This window comes from Bubalus bubalis, chromosome 2, assembly GCF_019923935.1.
Source record: "Bubalus bubalis isolate 160015118507 breed Murrah chromosome 2, NDDB_SH_1, whole genome shotgun sequence".
Lineage (NCBI taxonomy): Eukaryota > Metazoa > Chordata > Mammalia > Artiodactyla > Bovidae > Bubalus > Bubalus bubalis.
This window is the reverse complement of record NC_059158.1, coordinates 79,785,256-79,806,346: the sequence shown is the minus strand read 5'-3', so window position 1 is coordinate 79,806,346 and position 21,091 is coordinate 79,785,256. Positions and strand designations below refer to the sequence as shown.

Sequence of the window (21,091 nt, the reverse complement as noted above, 5' to 3'; positions counted from 1 at the left end):
TACTGGAGAGTACAGTTTTGGGAATAGAATAAGAGGGATTTGTATTGAATGCACCTCTCTCTCCTCCTTAATTTTTAGTTCAAGTCACTGAAACATTGAATTCTTTTCCTCTTTTGTAAAACAGTGATGATAAAATCTGCTTGCATATCCCTTGGAGGTATTTTGAAGACTGACTGAGATGCAGTGTGAAAGCGCTTGGTGAATTACGAGGCAACTGGCAAATGTAAAGAATTAAAGGATTACGGGGAGGCTTGGAACTCTCCCAGACCTAACATTTAGCTTTAGGGCCAGTTTCGAGCCGAATCTACTATTAATAAGGTCCTGTAAGACAATCTGTCAGCAGACCTTGAAGACCCGGCTTCCTGTATCTCTGCCCTCCTCAGCTGGTCACATGAGGGGTGAGTGATCAGGGATGCCTAGACCCCATCACAGAGCGAGGGTGAAGACGATGACCAGGAAGGTGAAAGAGTGCTGAGAGGTACAGTTAAAGGGAACTGCAGCATTCTGGCAGAGCTCCTGATGTGTGCTATATGTCAAAAGTTGACGGAATGTGCTGGAAGCAGTAGCTAGAGATGGAGTTGCCCAAATTGCAGTCAGTAAGTTAAAAGAGGCATAGCCGACAGAGTGACAGGCAGATTCTGTGAAGGCGCCGTTGTATCCCTCGGTGAGAGCTCCGGATGGTATCATTCTCAATATGCGAAGGAGAGCAGGTTGACAATAAAGCCTTTCTGATACAGGTATGCTATTCCCCAAGGATTCACTGACCATCGTGGTAATTTTATAAGCATCATAATGTTGTGAAAATAGCTTCCTCCTAGTGGTAATATTTTGGAGAAGGCAATGGCACCCCACTCCAGTACTCTTGCCTGGAAAATCCCATGGATGGAGGAGCCTGGTGGGCTGCAGTCCATGGGGTTGCTAGGAGTCAGACACGACTGAGCGACTTCACGTTCACTTTTCACTTTCAAGCATTGGAGAAGGAAATGGCAACCCACTCCAGTATTCTTGCCTGGAGAATCCCAGGGACAGGGGAGCCTGTTGGGCTGCCATCTATGGGGTCGCACAGAGTCGGTCACGACTGAAGCAACTTAGCAGCAGCAGCAGCAGTGGTAATATTTTAAAGACTTTCCTCACTACAAAGATATTTTTGTATATATTCAGTAAATATACACTGTACAAGTTTTCCTTCTTATAAATATCTTTAATGCCCTTTGCATCTTATTTTATGTAAAACACAGGGGCATATTTTTCATTGTTTAAGAGAAAGACACAGTTTCTTTGAATTTTATGAACTTCATCTTTAATGGCTAGATTGTATTTTTCTTGAGTAGTTGAACTCATCGTGAAATATCTGAAGTCTAGAGTTTTTGTTATTTATTTTTTAAGAATCCTGGAAATACATGGCAAGTGGAGGCAATTTTGACATTTCTCAAGGCAGCTTGGGCTTTCCAAGAATCTCAGCTCTCAGCTGATGGCACTCAGCCTTTCTAGCCTCTGATTTGCACCCCTGAAGAGATTGGAGTAGGCTAGACTGACAGGTCTCTTCTACTAAAGCTACTTCTGATTTAGCTGTATTTTTCAGAAAGCCTCTTCTGAATTGTTTTTAACAATAGCAACAATAACACCAAAGTCTCCCCCCATGATTATTTATTAATAAAAGCAGCTATTGTCTAAGGGTCTCCTCCACTCTCTTAAGAGAAGAATAAAGTTAGATTCAGAAAATAATCCTTAAAATACTAAAAAAATGAACATTTAAAGGTAAGCTAGAGAAAGATGGAAGAAGAAAGGTTTATGGGGTCCACGCTGTTTATTCTTGAAGAGGAATGCAGGATGACTTAATCAGTGTTTTCAAAGTATTATACCACTTCTCCGGAGGGCTGAGAAATGGGGAAATGGGTTTATATTTCAGTTGGAAAGAATGATGCAGGAAGAACACTTTAAGTCAAACGTGATGAAAAACTAAGATAGGATACCAAGGGGAGTGTTTTTTTCTACTTTTAAAATTTTGAAATAATTACAGAGACACAGGAAATTGCAGAGAAATGTACAGGGAGATTTCATGTTCGAAGAAAGTTTTTGAATGATCTCTCTAGAGAGAAAGTTCTGCTTGAAAAAAGGAAGCTGGACCAGGCGACATAGTAAGCTCAAATGTTCTTTCCATGATTCTTTCCTGAATTATTGCCATCCTTCTGTTTTTTTCCAAAACAAGTTTCCCACTCCACCTTACTATCCAGCCCAGACAAGAAGTCCTCCTAATGTGTGGAATGTGTGCTCCTTACAATGAAAATTTAAAACTAGCCAGCCCTTAATGAATATTTTCCAAATGTTGAACACTGTGGTGTGAGGTTTATACCTATTCTGTCAATCCTCACACACATTCTGCAAAGTAGATTTTACTTTCTTCATTTTTAAGTGTGATAACTAGGGTTTAGAAATGTTAAAGAGCTCTCCAACATTCTGACCTCAGAACAGATTCACTTGGGATATGGGTTTGTCTAAAGGAATCTTCCTTTCTACTCTATGAGTCTACCTGGAAAAAAAAATCATATTTTCTTTTCCTGAGGAGAGTTGTCTTCTGTCTGCCTGCTGTTCTGCATGCCATCTTCCCCTAGCTCTATCCCTTTGCAATTGGTCTCAAGATGATGATGATTTGGAAATATTCCCCAACATGAACAGAATGTAATTATGATTTTTATTATATAGATAAAGAAATAGAAAAGTTCTGTGGAGTTGCTAGGCACAGACAGAAGCAATTATTTTCTGGAGGCATCTCAAAACCCTCTTGGCATCTTTAGTTAATGTTGGTAACATTTTTCTTGAAGTGACTTTGTGCCATTTTGTATCTTCTGCTGTGCCCATTGACTTGAACTTCATCCTTTTCTCTACTTGATAAGGTCCTGAAATAGCATTTTTATTTTTATTCTACCTACTGTGCTTTTCCTTGTCTAAGTCTCAGTGGAGACCCTTGCTTGAAGAGCTCCATGGAATCAGCTGAATTGCGCCTGTCTTAGGGCTTTTCATGTTTCTGTTTTGGTGTCACTGAGGTTTTGAGTCTTACCTGACATAGAGACCATCCAGTTCATCTCTATTTTTAAAGATATTTATTTTTTATTTTTGGTATTAAAAATTTGAGCTCTCATTTTAGGTGTCCAAAAAACATAGAAAAGCATAAAAAAGAATGTTAAAGTAAGCCACAATCCTATAATCTGGCAGTAGTATATCTTCAACTTCTTTTATGTGTTAGAAATTTATATGAGGGCTTCCCTGGTGGCTCAGATGATAAAGAATCTGCCTGCAATGCAGGAGACCTGGGTTCGATCTCTGGGGTCAGGGAGATGCCCTGAAGATGAAAATGGCAACCCACTCCAGTATGCTTGCTTGCAGAATTCCATGGGCAGAGGAGCCTGGTGGGCTACAGTTCGTGGGGTCACAAAGAGTTGGACAGGACTGAAGTGACTTAGCACACACGCATGCAGTCAGGACTTACCTGGTGGTTCAGTGACTGGGAGTCCGCCTGCCAATGCAGGGCACACCGGAGTGATCCCTGGTCTGGGAAGATCCCATATGCCTCGGGGTAACTGGGCCCCATGTGCCACAACTACTGAGCCTGCTTGCCTAAAGCCCCTGCTCAATAAGAAGAAAAACCACCAGCAGTGAGCAGCCCCAGCTTGCTACAATAGAGAAAGCAGGCACATAATAACGAAGACCCAGCACGGTCATAGATAAATAAATAAATAGCTTAACCTTTAAAAAAAAAAAAAGGAGCTTTGATGGGCATTTGGAAAAAAGAGAGCTTGATCATCTTTCCATCTGCTTATTGATTATTGTTGCTCATTTCTGTGAACTACTCATTTATATCCTCTCAGCAGTCTTTACTAAATTTCCATGAGCAGTTTATTGGCATTCTTTTTCTCCAAATCCTCAATTATATTTCAAATTATCAGGCCCAGCCTTCAGAGTATGGACATGATTCCATTAGTCTTATGACGTTATTTGGCGTCTGTATGTTGATGACACCAAATTTGTATTTCTAACCCAGACCTCTCCTGAACCCCAGACTACTTTATCCAACTGCCTACTTGGTATTTCCACCTATAAGCCTAATAGCCTAACCTCACATTTACTACCCTCAGGCTAACTCTGTCCTTCCAGGGGCTCAGGCCAAAGACCTGCCAGGATCATTTTATTCCTCTCTCATCCCATGTTCAGTCCAGTGCATGCTGTGGGCCCAACCTTCAAGATAGCGTCTGGACTTGACCACATCTCACCGCCTCTTTTGTCACCACCCCCTTTGGACCACTGTTATCTCTTGCCAGTATAACTGGAGCGACCGTCCCCTGCACCCCGCCCTCAGTTGGCTTGGCTGCTCCCATTCTTGCTCCCCTTCAGTCTGTTCTCAAGAAAGCAGCCAGTGATTCCATTTAAATATAAATCAGTCATTTAGGTTTTCTTCTCAGAGTCCTGCAGTGGCTTCCTGCCTCACTCTAGATGAAAACCAGAGTCCTTCAAAGAGCTCACAAGGTGTAGTGATGTGGTGGCCTGCTACTCTGACCCCATCTTTCTCCTCTTGCTCTGATGAGTACTGCTCTAGCCTCATTCCGCCTGCAATGCAGGAGATGTGGGTTTGATCCCTGGAAGATGTCTTGGAGAAGGAAGTGGCAGCCCACTCCAGTATTCTTGCCTGGAGAATCCCATGGACGGAGGAGCCTGGTGGGTTTCCCCGTGGTGTGGGGGAGACCCATGGGGTTTCAAGGAGTCAGACAAGACTCAGTGACTAAACAACAAAGCCTCACTGGCTCTCTCAATGTTTCTTCCAAATCTCAGGTGTACTGCTTCCTCGGAGGCTTTGCCCTTAGCTGCTGCTCTTTCCAGAATGTTCTTCTACTTCTCTTCCTGTGTGATTTCCTTATCTTCTTAGGAATAGGTTCACTTTCTCAGCAGTCTTCCCTGACCAGTCCATTGAAAATTGCAACCCCACCTCATCCTTCTTAGCAGGCTTTATTTTTCACTATCTTGCATCACATGTACCACTTTATTTTTCATCTCCCTTCTTTCCAGCTAGAACGTAAATTCCATAAAAGTAGGGAATTTTGTTCACTGTTGTGTCCCCAACACTTAAAGCAAGGCTGACACATCATAGGTATTAAATGAGTCATTTGTTAGTGAATCATTAAGCTGTTTACCATTTTCCTATTATAAAATGATGGTGCATGAAAATTTTTCCATTTATGGCTCTTTTGCTTTGTTTGACAGATTTCCCAAGATAAATGTCTAAAAGTGAGATTTCTGAGTTTAGGTGTATGACTACTTCACATTATTTTAACAGTGCCTTTTTAATCAACTTTTATTATTTTAGGGAAAAGAGAAATGTTTTTATTAATAGATTTTGTTATGATTGACCAGGTCTAAATCTTGTCTAAATTATTTGTATTAAGATCTTAAGCAGATTCTTTAAATTCTTTAGATTTATTTTATATTTCTGTAAAATGGGATTAAAGAAGGGTTGTAGTTGAACTTAAAAAAGAATAAAACATTGCAAAGCATTTGACACTTAATAAGTGCTTTATTGACTATGCCAAAGCCTTTGACTGTGTGGATCACAACAAACTGGAAAATTCTGAAAGAGATGGGAATACCAGACCATCTGACCTGCCTCTTGAGAAATCTATATGCAGGTCAGTATACAACAGTTAGAACTGGACATGGAACAACAGACTGGTTCCAAATAGGAAAAGGAGTATGTCAAGGCTGTATATTGTCACCCTGCATATTTAATTTATATGCAGAGTACATCATGAGAAACGCTGGGCTGGAAGAAGCACAAGCTGGAATCAAGATTGCCGGGAGAAATATCAATAATCTCAGATATGAAGATGACACCACTCTTATGGCAGAAAGTGAAGAGGAACTAAAAAGCCTCTTGATGAAAGTGAAAGAGGAGAGTGAAAAAGTTGGCTTAAAACTCAAAATTCAGAAAATGAAGATCATGGCATCTGGTCCCATCACTTCATGGAAAATAGATGGGGAAACAGTAGAAAAAGTGTCAGACTTTATTTTTTGGGGCTCCAAAATCACTGCAGATGGTGACTGCAGCCATGAAATTAAAAGACGCTTACTCCTTGGAAGGAAAGTTATGACCAACCTAGATAGCATATTCAAAAGCAGAGACATTATTTTGCCAACAAAGTTTCGTCTAGTCAAGGCTATGGTTTTTCCAGTGGTCATGTATGGATGTGAGAGTTGGATCGTGAAGACAGCTGAGCGCTGAAGAATTGATGCTTTTGAACTGTGGTGTTGGAGAAGACTCTTGAGAGTCCCTTGGATTGCAAGGAGATCCAACCAGTCCATTCTAAAGGGGACCAGTCCTGGGTGTTCGTTAGAAGGACTAATGCTGAGGCTGAAACTCCAATACTTTGGCCACCTCATGTGAAGAGTTGACTCATTGGAAAAGACCCGGATGCTGAGAGGGATTGGGGGCAGAAGGAGAAGGGGACGACAGAGGATAAGATGGTTGGATGTCATCACCGACTCGATGCACATGAGTTTGGGTGAAGTCCGGGAGTTGGTGATGGACAGGGAGGCCTGGTGTGCTGCGATTCATGGGGTTGCAGAGTTGGACACAACTGAGCGACTGAACTGAACTGAACTGAAGTGTTGATAAATATCAATCTCTTCCTGACCTTCTTTCCATAAATGTTTTCTTGTAGCATCTTTGTGTTAGAATTGTACAATGCACAGTTCCACACATACACCTACTTACCCAGGCACATGAACCTATGTGTATCTAAACATGCATTCAGGTTGCTTTCAATATCCAATCTATACTGTTCTCATATGTTTTACATTTGTAATGCTTTCTGGTGAATGTTGGAGTCTGTGGAGGTGCTTGTGGCTAAGCAATGAATTAAATCAATCACCCCTCTTCGTATTTTTTTCCCCTTGGATGTTCATCGTTAGGTTTCTTTCCAGCACTGTCTGGGATGGGACGTATGTTATTTCTCATAATTGTGTTTATTTAATCTGTTACTAATTGGTCATAATTACTTTCAGAGATCTTCCAAGTAGTTTTATATTTACCATTTCTGATGGTCTTCATTTTTTATTGAGATCTAAGCTTCCCTCTGGATTTGCTTCCTTTCAGCCTAAAGAAGTCCTTCTAGTATTCTTGAAGTGGGGATCTGATGGCAGACAAATTCCCTTCGTTTTCCTGCCACTTTTATTCTTTGAAGAAAAATTTTGCTGGATGTAGAATTTTGGGATGATAACTTTTTTTTATTTTGTTTTTGCTTCAGCACTTTAGAGATATTGTTTCACTGTCATTAAACCTCCATCATGTCTGATGAGAAGTCCTTTGTTTTTCAAATTATTTTTCCCTGTATACAATGTGCCATTTTCTCTAGTGAGTTTCAATATTTCCCCTTATCTTTGGTTTTCATCAGTTTGACTGTGATTTTGTCTGTATTTTCTTTTTTTTTTTTTTTTTTTGGAACTTACCTCTTTTGGGGATTCTTGAACTTCCCAAACTGTATGTTTATGTCTTTTATCGGATTTGAGAAATACATTTCTTTCTATTATTTCTTTTGATACCTTCTTCTTCTTCTCCAGTCTTTCTCCTTTTTTTCCTGGAACTCCAACTACCCATATGTTAGCCTTTTTAAAATTGTTCTACAAGATGTCAATGTCTGTTTCTTTATTTTGTCATTTTTTTTTCTTTCCTTTTCTCAGATTGCATTATTTCCATTGTCCTATCTTCAAGTTCACTGAATCTCTTTGTGTGTCTTTCCCCTAAATTTGGGTCATGTTTTCCTTGCTTTCCATCAACATATTAGATTGTATCTGGATATTCTTAGAGTTATATTGAAGAGATTCTGGAATTTTTTTTTTTTTTTTTACATTGCTGTGAAGAGTGTTGAGATGTTTTGTGTTAACAAACGATTTACTCAGTTAGGTTCAAACTGTAGCCTGTCAGGCCCTCAGTGGACCATGGCTTCAGTCTTTATTCAGTTCTTTAAACCTTAGCTCCTACTTGCTTTCAGCTTACCGTGTACATACATGGCTTGTGGTCAGCCAGAATCATGCTTTGTTATTAAGCCGAATTAGGGGTTGGCTTCTCTGTCTTCTTTCTTTTGTGGTTCCTTAGCCAGTATCTGATTTCCCCAGGCTCCATCCCTAGTACCCACAGCTAGACAGAGAGTGTGTTTTCCTGTCAAAGCTGTATCTGCTGCTGTGATTGATCTCAGAGTTGAGCTGCAAACCAAATATATAAATAAATAAACAGGAGCTTGCTGTCTGCTGGTTTCCTGCTCCAGCTTTTGACTCCTCTCCAGTCTACTTGGCGTTTTTTCCATCTCCAGAGCCCTCAGGTACTTGGTTTTGTTTTTAGAGGGTTGACATGTTGTGCAGTTTTTAAAGATGAAAAATCAATTTATTGGGTGCTCATTTCCCCATATCAAAACCAGAGTGCTTCTAATTATTTTTTAAATCGAAATCTTTCCTGAGATAGTTGCAGATTCAGATGCAGTAGTAAGAAGGAATACTAAAATTATAGTATGGCATCACTGCCAGGTAATTAGCATTGATACAGTCTATTGAACTTACACTGATTTCCCCAGCTGTACATTGTGTGTGTGTGTGTGTGTGTGTGTGATTTAATTTTATACACTTAAAGAATATTTATTTATTTGGGTCTTAATTGCACACGTGGGATCTTCATTACGTTACACAGACTCTCTAGCTGTGTCATGCGAGCTCAGTAGTTGTGGCATGCAGGCTTAGTTGCTCCAAGGCTCGTGGGATCTTAGTTCCCCTACCAGGGATCAAACCTGTGTTCCCTGCATCGCAAGGTGGATTCTTAACCACTGGACAACCCAGGAAGTCCCAAAATCTATGCACTTCTTTTTAATCACATGTGTAGATTTGTGTATCTACCACCACAGACATCCAGCTACTTTGCAAAAGTGTAGGAAGTGCTAGAGTCAGTGCTCCCCACTGAAGACAATTACATAGCGTGTGCGTGCTAAGTTGCTTCAGTAGTGTCCGACTCTTTTGTGACTCTGGATGGTAGTCTGCCAGGCTCCTCTGTCCATGCGATTCTCCAGGCAAGAATATTGGAGAGGGTTGCCATGCCCTCCTCCAGGGGATCTTCCTGACCCAGGGATCAAACTCCCGCCTCCTGCATTGCAAGCGGATTCTCTGCCGATGAGCCACCAGGAAAGCCCCTGATTACACAGTACTAAGTGATGAGAGCTGACATGTACCCTGTAAATGTTTATTTACATTACAAAAAATTTTTTAATTTACTCTTTTTCTGTATTTGGAAGGTGTTTCATGCAAGAATCACTTGATTTTTGTGCACACCGTAGCCCGGAGCTTACCTTGGTATTCTGTGTAGAGACATTCAATTCATGTTTAAAATACAAATACATGTTGTTAAATAGAACTAAAAAGTAGGAATGTCTTTGTGTTTTCTCTGCTTTTACATTGAGACTAGTATTTTTCAAAGCTTACATCCTTGCTATATTTACTTTCAAATATGTTATTCTACATGAAAGTACTTCACAATGTTTGATCTTTTGAAGGTAGTGTTACTGCCTTTGATAAAAAAAAGTAATTAGGTGAGTGTTTGCTGGTAGTGGCAGTCATCAAAGCTTGAAAATACATATTCCCTTTCAACTATTATATTTGTAGGTGCTCTACGCCACTCTCGTCTTACTCTGTTTTTCTCTCTCCTAACACAACCCTTGTAAAAGACAGCTTTTGTGAAATTCTATTAGAGCCAGCATTGGAGGAAAAAATCCAGCATTTCTCTAATGAACCATGGCAATAGGTGATAAAATTATAGATGTTTTGTCATTAGTTTTATTTGGTGTCTAATATGCTTTCTTATGGGGAAGGATATGGCAACCCACTCCAGTACTCTTGCCTAGAGAATCCCCTGGACAGAGGAGCCTGGTGGGCTGCCATCCATGGGGTCACACAGAGTCGGACACGACTGAAGCGACAAAGCGACTTAGCATGCATGCATGTGTTGGAGAAGGAAATGGCATCCCACTCCAGTATTCTTGCCTGGAGAATCTCAGGGACAAAGGAGCCTGGTGGGCTGCCATCTATGGGGTCGCACAGAGTCGGACACGACTGAAACAGCTTAGCAGCAGCGGCATGCTTTCTTAAAAAGATGCAGCAGTGATTCACAAATTCTTGGAGAATAAACAAATATAGTTTCTATTTTCATATAGATTTATATAAAACATATATATTGCTTTTAGGATGATAAAAATTATTTTTTCTTCTCTCATTTGGAATTTGAAATTAATGTTTTCTGCCTATCTTGTGAAAGTTTTTAAATCTTGGAAATTTAATGTTTGGCTCTGTGTGCTAGGTAAGTTGAAAAGAGAATGCCTAGTGAGAGATTGGTAGAACCTACACAAGAGCTCTGTAGGGCCGCTTTGACTTTATAGGGACAATGGAAATTATAGAAACAGCTTCTCGAATTTGAGCCATCAGTCTTCTACCCTCTGAGTCCCAAATAAGGACCCTTTGTAGATGTAGGTATTTAAGGGAATTAAAATGCACAGCTCTTATGAAAAAGATAGAAAGGTCATGTGCAATTATATTTTAGCTGATTCAATCATTCATTCATTCACTCACCATCAAATATTCATTGAGTGCCCACAGTGTGCCTGGTGTTCTGTAAAAATATTTCTTGACACAGTAACTTCTTTCAAGGGATTCAAGTGGTTTGATTTATTGTACATACCCATCAGAAGCCATTTAAACCATAAGATCTTCAACCTTTAAATTGAGTTAAACTCTATTAAATTTGACTGTCACTTCTCACATCCTATCCTACAAATCCTTGGAATTTGGGACTTAGCCTGGCCAATAAACAAAGATGGGGAGCTGATGATAACATTCGCCTTCCTAGGAAAGAAATATGACATTTTCTGCTTCCCTTCCCCTAGAGGCAGAGGATACTTGCGTCTCTCTTTCTGCAGAGTGGGGGTGGTGATGTTCCTGCCTCCTCTGGTTGAGGGAGAGTATATGTGTGTGCTAGGATCAGTAGAGATGGGTGCTTTCACTTTGGTGAAAGGTTCATTGCAACCTCTATGAAAGAGACCACACACAGGGAAGAGCAACACACGCACACACACACACACTCACACACACACCCCAACTCTCCTGTGACAGGTGTGGACATAGCATCCTGCAGGGCCATGGAGATTAACAGGGGATCTGGGAAGGTTTGGACTTGGAAAGAATACCAGGTATCAGTTCAGTTCAGTCATTCAGATGTGTCTGACTCTTTGTGACCCCATGGACTGCAGCACGCCAGGCCTCCCTGTCCATTACCATCTCCTGGATCTTGGTCAAACTCATGTCCATTGAGTTGGTGATGCCATCCAACCACCTCATCTTCTGTCATCCCCTTCTCCTGCCTTCAATCTTTCCCAGCATCAGGGTCTTTTCAAATGAGTCAGTTCTTCTCATCAGGTGGCCAAAGTATTGGAGCTTCAGCTTCAGCATCAGTCCTTCCAATCAATATTCAGGACTGATTTCCTTCAGTATTGACTGGTTTGATCTGCTTGCTGCCCAAGGGACTCTCAAGAGTCAGGGATGGGCTCAGAACCTTAAGGCAGTGCTGGTCTGGACCCAGTGTGGACCCGTGTCCATCAAGCCTGAGGCTTGATGATGAGGGTCACTACAATTTATTGCTCACACACTTATAAAATTATTGTGTCAGAATATCAAGCAGGAATGCTCTTGTCAGTAAGGGGGTACCATTAATAATGATGCTGGGACAACCAAGCTCTGAGGGTAAACTGAGGCAAGTGGTTATTTTACCTGCTGACCCTTGTCTTTTTTAGTTGCCTGTCTTGTTTCTGGTCTCCCCTTTTCTTGCTTGGTACATTCAAACCTTGTTGGATGCACATGGCTTGGCACAGCCTAGCTGAAGCTGTGTGGGTTGCTGGGTCCAGAGAGTCATGGTGTGTAAATGGTATGGTGTGAAACCATACACATGGCTCCCATCAAAGCTTTTAGACAAAGAGGCCAAGTGATATTATGTTTTAACATATACATGTGTTTGTATAATCACACAATTTATCTATGTAAATATTATTTCTTACATATGAGGACATTGGGCACAGAGAGATCAATTTCTGAAGCTAGGTCTCTGTCGCCAGATAGTAGCAGATAATTCCCACCTATCCTTTAGACATTGTTTTAAAAGTTTTATAGAGAATCATATTTATTTGATAATTTTGATTATCAAAATTTCAGAAGTTTAATGATCAAGTGATATGCCTTCTTCAAGATGCTTATTAGTTCTGGAAATGTAGAGAAGTGTTTCTAAAAAAAAGTGATTTGAGGTTTAAAAAGCAGAAGAGAAAGGTGTAAAACATGGTATTGTATAAAATACTAAAAGAAACTTTTTGAATGTTTTTGTATGTTACTGGGAAGTGACAGTAAAGGTGAGGAAGTTGCTTCTGAAGAGATTCTGTTGAGTGAATTTCTTGACTCTCCTGCTGTCTGCCTGCACACTGTTGTGGGGTACACAGAGAAGGTCTATTAACTTGTCAGCAGCACTCACCCCAATGAGGGCAACATTAAAAGCACATTTGCAGAACATAGCCAGTGGATCAGATTTCTTGCCCCCTCCTGTGTGTTCCTGGCATTGTCGCATTCACGGATAAAGTGATCAGCCTCTGCATTTAGACTCTTCACTCTTTAGAAGAAGAAAACAGATCATACTCTCGATCAAGGATGCTGATGCCAAATTCCAAAAGGAAATTTGAACACAGTGTTTAAGAATTTGTAGGAATTACAAAGACAAGAGAGGGCTGGGGAGAAATCCCACAGGGAAGAGTAGAAGGAAACCATTAGAAGTGTTGATTTTAGCTCGTATACCTAGTTTTGCTATTTTACCTTTTTTAAAAAATGAAAAACTCTTGCTGATCTCATGTCTTTCCACACCTCTCATTATGCCTTACGATGAAGAGGCACTAACCACAAAGCAGGAAACTTTAAGGAAACAAGTGGTCACTGCCCATCCATGTTTCTTTCTTTCCACTAGCTACATTCGTAGCACCACGATTACTGTTTTTAGTGAAGACCCAGAGTTATTTAAAAAAAACACTACACTTCTTTTACAAAGGTGAGGGCATAGGTAACGTGTTTTTCATTCTAGCAAAGGTGGTTATTCTTCCTAACTTTGTTCCAGAGAGCCCAATGAAACAGGAATTAAATTGCATTTCCTGTGTTTATCTTTACTGGTTTAGGCTTGCATGTACAGTATTCCATTTTTTTGTTTGAATACATTTTTTCCCCTTTTACTTGAAATAGGACCCAGTGGGATATTATGAGGTACCATGTATGTAAACTTCATTAATCCCTCTTTAAAGAAAAAAAAAATTCCTCCCTTGTTTACTGTTCTTTAAAAAAAAAATTCCTCCCTTGTTTACTGTTCTTTAACTCATCCGCTTTTTTTTTTTTTTTTGCCACACTGTGTGGCGTGCTGGGTCTTAGTCCCCTGACCAGGGATTGAACCTGTGCTCCCCACTTTGGGAGCTCAGAGTTTTAATCACTGGACCACCAGGGAATTACCCCCCACCATTCACTATTATTAAAGAAACTTCATCTAAGATTTACTCACGGTCTGTTGTGTATATTTATCAGTTGCTTTTGGCCAACATTAAATGAATTTGGGTCGTACTTTCATATAATATTGTATTATTTGCATTTATAGAAAATGTTAAATGTCACTATTGAAAAGGTGCATTGCACCTTATTTCTCGAATGTTTAGTTTAAAACAACTCAAATGCTTTTCTTATAAAAAAGGTTTTAGAGACATCATCAGACCTTTGAGGCCCCATGTCCTCTGTCTGCATGCCTCCCGTGGCTCATTCACACTTTAAACACAGCCAGAAGTGTATCTGAGACGTCCTGTTCTTCTTGACATAGTCATTTTCTTACGATAAAAATGGTGCAGCTGATGTGTGTAATAATTTCAGACTTTTCAGCTTGGCTGGGACGTCATGTTGTTTGACACCTTTCATGACTCCTTATGAGAAAGAAGCAAATAATCGTAAAGCAAGGAATTTTAAGAAGTCATAAAAACGTGGGACTGAACATAGCACACTTTGATCACAGAGACAACATGGGCCAGGTTTTGGACTGGGATTGATCAAAAGCATACTGTTAGTTAACACTTTCTTAGTAGAAATATAACGTGACTTGTAAGAAGAATATACATCATTTCAAAATCATAGTTTGTTTGGTTTATGTATCTTATACTGGTATATTTCTCATTTGTAGTCTTTCTATCCAGTCAGTCTCATTATATCAGGAGGTTTTAAAAAGATTTCTTTTTTTACTGTCACTGCTGGGGAATTAAAGGAGAAAAAAAGTTAAATCTGCTTTATATAGGTCCTGATATATGAGTGTTGACAATGTCTACCCATAAAATCTTATCAACACTTTATTGGGACAATTGAGTAATGGTTACCTTAATGGTAACATTAAGAACAGCTATAGAGAGAATAATGTGTGTGTGTTTTTTGTTTTTTTTTTTTAGATTTGTAGCCAAACCATGTGCCATAGCCCTCAACATTCAGGCCAATGGACCACAGATTGCCCAGCCAAATGCCATCCTGGAAAAGGTCTTCACTGCAATTACAAAGGTATGATTGTCCTTTTCTGGGATATAAATTGTTACGACCACTATTCTTAGTCTGAAATCATTTACTTCCCTCTCTGTTGCATTTGAGAACGAACATTTGACTAGCCTCATGCTTGAAAGCATGGAAAGCACACAGGCAGTGGGACTAAACTGAGAAAGGGAGAAGCCAAACACACGTGGGCATGTTTGAGACCTGCGGGTTTACTCCCAAGAGTGTGCGAGACGCTTGGCTGTGGAGCACAGTCTAGATTAGACAGTGAGGGCACGAATTCTATGCCTCAGTCTCACCTGATGTGACGCAGTATGTATGTGTAACGGTGGGGTGGGACTTTGTGGAGGCGACTGGGGAGAGCTGAGGAATATGATTACTGTAGCTGTGAGGAAAAGTGCCCATTTGCTTATGGAGTTGTCCATATGTTCTAGCAGTTATGATACACAGGCTGATGTGAACAAAAATGGGAGTGATGGAGGGAAAGAAGAGCAGTAATATAAAGCCATGAAGAGCGAGGGTCCAGAGAGTTACAAAGTACAGATTCACTGTAAAGAAAATGGGGGAGGAGGTGATCGCTCTCCTGAGAGTTAAAGTCCAAACCAGGCTGGAAAGAGGCGAGCAGGGGAGAGAGGGAGGATGTAGAGGAAAGATTGTCACCGACTGCCAGCTGGTCTCTCCTTCTGAACAAAAAGAGGAGGAAGAAGACGGAAGTCAGAAACCCTCAAGCTAAGGCCATGAAAATGCAAGTCACAGAATCCGAATAGCTTATTCTTACTGAAATCTCTCTCTCACTCTTTCATGGAAAAGAAAGGAGAAGCATAACAGTGTATGAGAAATATTGTGCGTTTGCGTATTAAATGGTTTGTTTTCCTGCTTTCGTTTTTTTCTGGGACAATTTCTCAGGCTTCTAAGATGTGATTTGACCATGTTAAGCAAATTTTATTCCTTTTTTGGTATTTGTATTGCTAACCATTTTTATTGGTTCTTTCTTGTTGTAAAATGATTAATTCAAATTTTCAAACATATTTGTTTATTTTATGGTCTACATTTATGCCAGGATTCTCTAGGGTTTTCCCCTCTATTCTTTTAAAAATGGTATTCTTCTCAGGAAAGTAAAAGAACACACACAATGTTTTTTATATCTCTGCTAAGAAGGAGAGTAGAATAAGTGGAATTTTAGGAAGAAGAGTAGAATAAATGGAATTTTTGTTTTGTGGGATGATTTTAGACTGCCACTTTCTAACCTGAAGGGACTCATGTGACAGAGTGTTAAAAGGAAGAAAATATTAGGAAGGAAATTGCATTTTTATTTATCAGTTTGTTGCAGCAAACACATTTTCTCCCTCTAAAATAGCAGATGTGTAGGGAGTTATAAGGGCTTCCCAGGTGACTCAGGTAAAGACTTTGCTTGCCAACGCAGGAGATACAGGAGATGCAAGTTTGATCCCTGGGTCAAGAAGATTTCCTGGAAGAGAAAATGGCAGCCCTCTCTAGTATTCTTGACTAAAAATTCCAATACACAGAGGAGCCTGGCAGGCTACAGTCCATGGGGTCACAAAGAGTTGGGCACGACTGAGTGACTAAGCACATAGGGAGTTATAGGTTCATTGTTTCACATGTGATTACAACATACTTGTATTTATCTTGTGAACTACTCTAAATGCATAAAAATGAATTTTCTACCCAAATGTTATGCCTCCCTTTAGGAATCCTGCGGAAGATGTTTTATTTCCCTTGCCTTATGTTTATTATGGTTACTAGGGGATTTTTCTCTATAAAGGTAATGAAAGGATTTTGCAGCCAGGTTGACTGCTCTGGAGGATATTTGCTTCTAGCTAATTTTAATGATCATATTCTCTTGGTTTCCAAGGTGATTCTTTTGGAAATTTCTACATGATTAAAGCAGAAGCCTCAGGTTTTGAATTAAATGCAGCCAAGGCTGGAACTGTTTTTCCCTGAATTCTTTGTAGTTCGCCAGTGTTATCTGTGATATGAGAAAGAAACAGATCTGCTGACCAGAATACAAGCAGCAGGATTTGGAGGGTTTGAACAATGATTGTCCAGCATCCTAGCCTTGACCATGGTTCCAGTTCATCTTTGAAGAAGGGCATGTTTATCATCTTTCAAGTGTGAAGGGATATCCCCTTAGAACCCTTAAAATCTATTGCATGCAGGACTTGGCTACATAATTTTTGGAGGCTAGTGCAGAACTAAAAATGCAGGGCCCTTTGTTCAAAAAGCACAAAAAGGTGCCATTAAAGGCATAAAAAAGAAAGCCTTTTCCTTTCTTGTGTAGTTTCTCTCTCTCTTGACCTGTCAAGATTTTTTATTTGGTATTTAATGCCATGCCTCTTAGGCATACTCATGAGGCAAGTGAAAACCCTGACAGATACCCAGGAACCCCACCCTGTGTGATTTAGTGCACACACAGCCCACTAGCTGCTGAGTTCTGTCTCTTTCCAGCTCCTGGGAGAAGTTGATACAGGCCTCTTCCCTTTCCATAGGCCCACTGTCCCAACCCATAGTGGACAGGAGACCTGCCAGTGTACTGCATTCTCTGCTCCAAGACATACTAGGTACCTGGATTGGAGGATTGGAGTGAGCAAGAGGCTAATCCCCACTGAGTCACCCACTAAGTACCTTGGGATGCTGCTAGCCCAGGGCGCAGGTGGCTGAGACACCGTGGGTGTGAACACCTAATCCCATCCCTTTCCATGTTTGCACCTAGGGCAGCAGTAGTCAGTCAGCAGGAGTGGGAAGATGAAGCCTGGAAGCCCTGGGGAGTTAGAGGACAGGGAAGTAAAGTACCCAGCCTCATCCGGGGACAGTGACGGGACTGTGTGAGAGCCAAGACTCTGAACCCCTGACACAGGCTTCCCTGTCCCAGTGGACTCCTATACAAAACACCATCCCCTTAACACAATTATCAAGAATTTCAAGATGGCAACCATAGAATTTTAAACCCCAAGTGTGAGCCCTTCTGAGTCTGGATTCCTGTGTGAGTTCACTAGTCACATGCCCTGACTGAGCAGTTATCATCTATGAAATTAGCTGATAAATGTGAACTGCTTCATAGTCTTTGGCTGTCTTTCCTGTTGAGGTAACATCTGTATGTCTTTTTCACTCCTTTTTTTCCCCTCTGTAAATCTAAAATTTTATAAATATCTCAGAGAACCTACCTCTGTTGTAAAATAATTAAAAGTATTGATTTTTGAGCAGACTTGAGTTCTGTATGAAATGGTCCCTTGGTATCTCTAATTTTCTTGAAGCGATCTCTAGTCTTTCCCATTCTGTTGTTTTCCTCTATTTCTTTGCATTGATCGCTGAAGAAGGCTTTCTTATCTCTCCTTGCTATTCTTTGGAACTCTACATTCACGTGTTTATATCTTTCCTTTTCTCCTTTGCTTTTCGCTTCTCTTCTTTTCACAGCTATTTGTAAGGCCTCCTCAGACAGCCATTTTGCTTTTTTGCATTTTTTTTCCATGGATGTGGTCTTGATCCCTGTCTCCTGTACAATGTCACGAACTTCTGTCCATAGTTCATCAGGCACTCTATCTATCAGATCTAGTCCCTTAAATCTATTTCTCACTTCCACTGTATAATCATAAGGGATTTGATTTAGGTCATACCTGAATGGTCTAGTGGTTTTCCCTACATTCTTCAATTTAAGTCTTAATTTGGCAATAAGGAGTTCATGGTCTGAGCCACAGTCAGCTCCTGGTCTTGTTTTTGCTGACTGTAGAGAGCTTCTCCATCTTTGGGTGCAAAGAATATAATCAATCTGATTTCGGTGTTGACCGTCTGGTGATGTCTGTGTGTAGAGTCTTCTCTTGTGTTGTTGGAAGAGGGTGTTTGCAGTGCATTTTCTTGGCAAAACTCTATTAGTCTTTGCCCTGCTTCATTCCATAATCCAAGGCCAAATTTGCCTGTTACTCCAGGTGTTTCTTGACTTCCTACTTTTGCATTCCGTCTAGTCAAGGCTATGGTTTTCCCAGTGGTCATGTACGGATGTGAGAGTTGGACTGTGAAGAAAGCTGAGCACCGAAGAATTGATGCTTTTGAACTGTGGTGTTGGAAAAGATTCTCTAGAGTCCCTTGGACTGCAAGGAGATCCAACCAGTCCATTCTGAAGATCAGCCCTGGGATTTCTTTGGAAGGAATGATGCTAAAGCTGAAACTGCAGTACTTTGGCCACCTCATGCGAAGAGTGGACTCACTGGAAAAGACTCTGATGCTGGGAGGGATTGGGGGCAGGAGGAGAAGGGGATGACAGAGGATGAGATGGCTGGATGGCATCACTGACTCAATGGACGTGAATCTGGGTGAACTCCGGGAGTTGGTGATGGACAGGGAGGCCTGGCGTGCTACGATTCATGGGGTGGCAAAGAGTCGGACACGACTGAGTGACTGAACTGAACTGAATTGTGTTTTGGAGCATTGGCTCTGCTGTTGCAGACATTATGCAACATGCATAACATTAGCATTATGGCTTAGGGCTATAAGTCAGTTAGTAAGTGAGGGAGCTTTTATTTGGGCCAGGAGGTCTCTCCTTTAATTTACATTAAGAGCACCTGAGGTATTAAATGTAGATTGCTGCATCTTATTTCTAGAGATTCTGATTCAGTAGATTTGTGATAGGGCTCAAATATCACCGATTGTAAATTGTTAGACTCATTCAAATGAATGGCATGATTATTTTTCTTTAGTGAATATTTTGAGTTCATGTTTCTTAACTGATTATATCCAGAGTTATCTGAATGAGATAGATATAAATTAATCAATCATTTAATCTATTTATTTATATATCTTTCTAGCTTTTGGCATATATCTGTGATCGTTAACAGCCTCATGTTCTCATCAAACAATTATTGAACCATTAAGGGTAAAATATATTTGTCAGCTCTAGAACTAGGTTTTATGAACTAGAGAATTATGAGATTATCATATTATAATCTGCTTTTGGTCTGTTTACACTGTATTTTAAAAATTATATGCAGGTTTCTGATTAGTTTTTCCTGATTCTCCTTTTATGCCTATTTCTCTTTTTCTTTTCCATCCTTGTATGTTTGTGTTTATGGAAATTAACCTGGGTATTTCTGGTATAAAAATATTTATGTAAGTCAGAATTATTAATTTTTTTCCTTGAGAGTCTTTAAAAAAGGAAAAGAACTATGGAGCAATTATAAAACATGACAATAAAAAATACACAAAAAAGGAAGGAAAATCTTACAATATTTATTTTTTGGCAGACTAAGAGATATATATCTCCAGATTTCAAAATATATATAGAAAGGCTAAATAAAAACAGTTGGGGTTGGGCAGAAGCCAAGAAGGAGGATGTAAAAAGCATGAAGTGTGGATAGAGGACCCTGTGGGAATAGATTTCAGGAAAGCCAGCAAAAATGACAGCTCCTAAAGGTAAGATCAAAATTCTATCCACTGTTTGCAACACTAGGTATAGCAACAAGGCTAGTAGATGCCCTTCTAGACTCAGTTTAATTCAAAGAAGTGGAAGAAGTACACAGAAAACTACAGGAGGATGGCACATTTTCAGGAGGCAGTGTTCTTTGGAGGCAAGGGATAGGCTACCCACTCCAGTAATCTTGGGCTTCCCTGGGGGCTCAGATGGTTAAGAATCCACCTGCAGTGCAGGAGACCTGGGTTTGATCCCTGGATTGGGAAGATCCCCTGAAGAAGGGAACAGCTACCCACTCTAGTATTCTTGCCTGGAGAATTCCATGGACAGAGGAGCCTGGCAGGATACAGTTCTTGGGGTCACAATGAGTCAGACACGCCTGAGTAACTTTCAGTTTCACTTTTCTAAATTACAGAAGTACCCTCCCTGCTCCCTATACTATCAGCACCAGGTCAAGAAAATCCAACTTAGTCAATGATGGGTAATAAAGAAGAAACACATGGAATCAAAGACAAGAAAAAGAATATGTAACATCAATTACTAACAAAAATTGTCACTGCAAAAAGGAGGCCACAGGGCAACTAAAAATTGCAATCAGATATTTTACCATAGACTTTATTTTTAAAAAAGCAATAGCTCTTTTCAGAAAGACCATAAAAAGTGAAATAGAAAACCTAAAGAAAAAAAATAGTTGATCAACAAGAAGAGATGCAGTATGAGCTGGTTAGTTTAGGGGAAAAGTACTAAAACGATCACAGAAATGAAGACAAATTTGGAAAGAACACAGGAAACACTAAATGTTGCAGAAATCTCAGTGGGGAACATGTCAGATAGAAATAATAAAGCTGAAATAAATGAAATGAAAAAGAGATAAAAATAATTAGATATATAGAGCAAGCGGATATAGCATCTGTATAATTGGAGTCTCTTAAGGGAAAGCAGTCTACTTTTTGTGACCCCATGGGCTGTAGCCTGCCAGGCTCTTCTGTCCATGGAATTTTCCAG

The 21,091-nt window shown here is 40.2% G+C and overlaps 1 protein-coding gene across 5 annotated transcripts in view; it reads left to right on the top strand.

The window, feature by feature from the left end:
- Positions 1-21,091, top strand: part of CERS6 (ceramide synthase 6) — a 349,042-nt gene that overhangs the window by 89,970 nt on the left and 237,981 nt on the right. For all 5 annotated transcript variants that reach the window (XM_045163992.1, XM_045163988.1, XM_045163990.1 and 2 more), the window contains exon 2: positions 14,574-14,679. In XM_045163992.1, the coding sequence (XP_045019927.1) occupies positions 14,574-14,679 (106 nt within the window). The remainder of the gene's footprint in view (positions 1-14,573; positions 14,680-21,091) is intronic.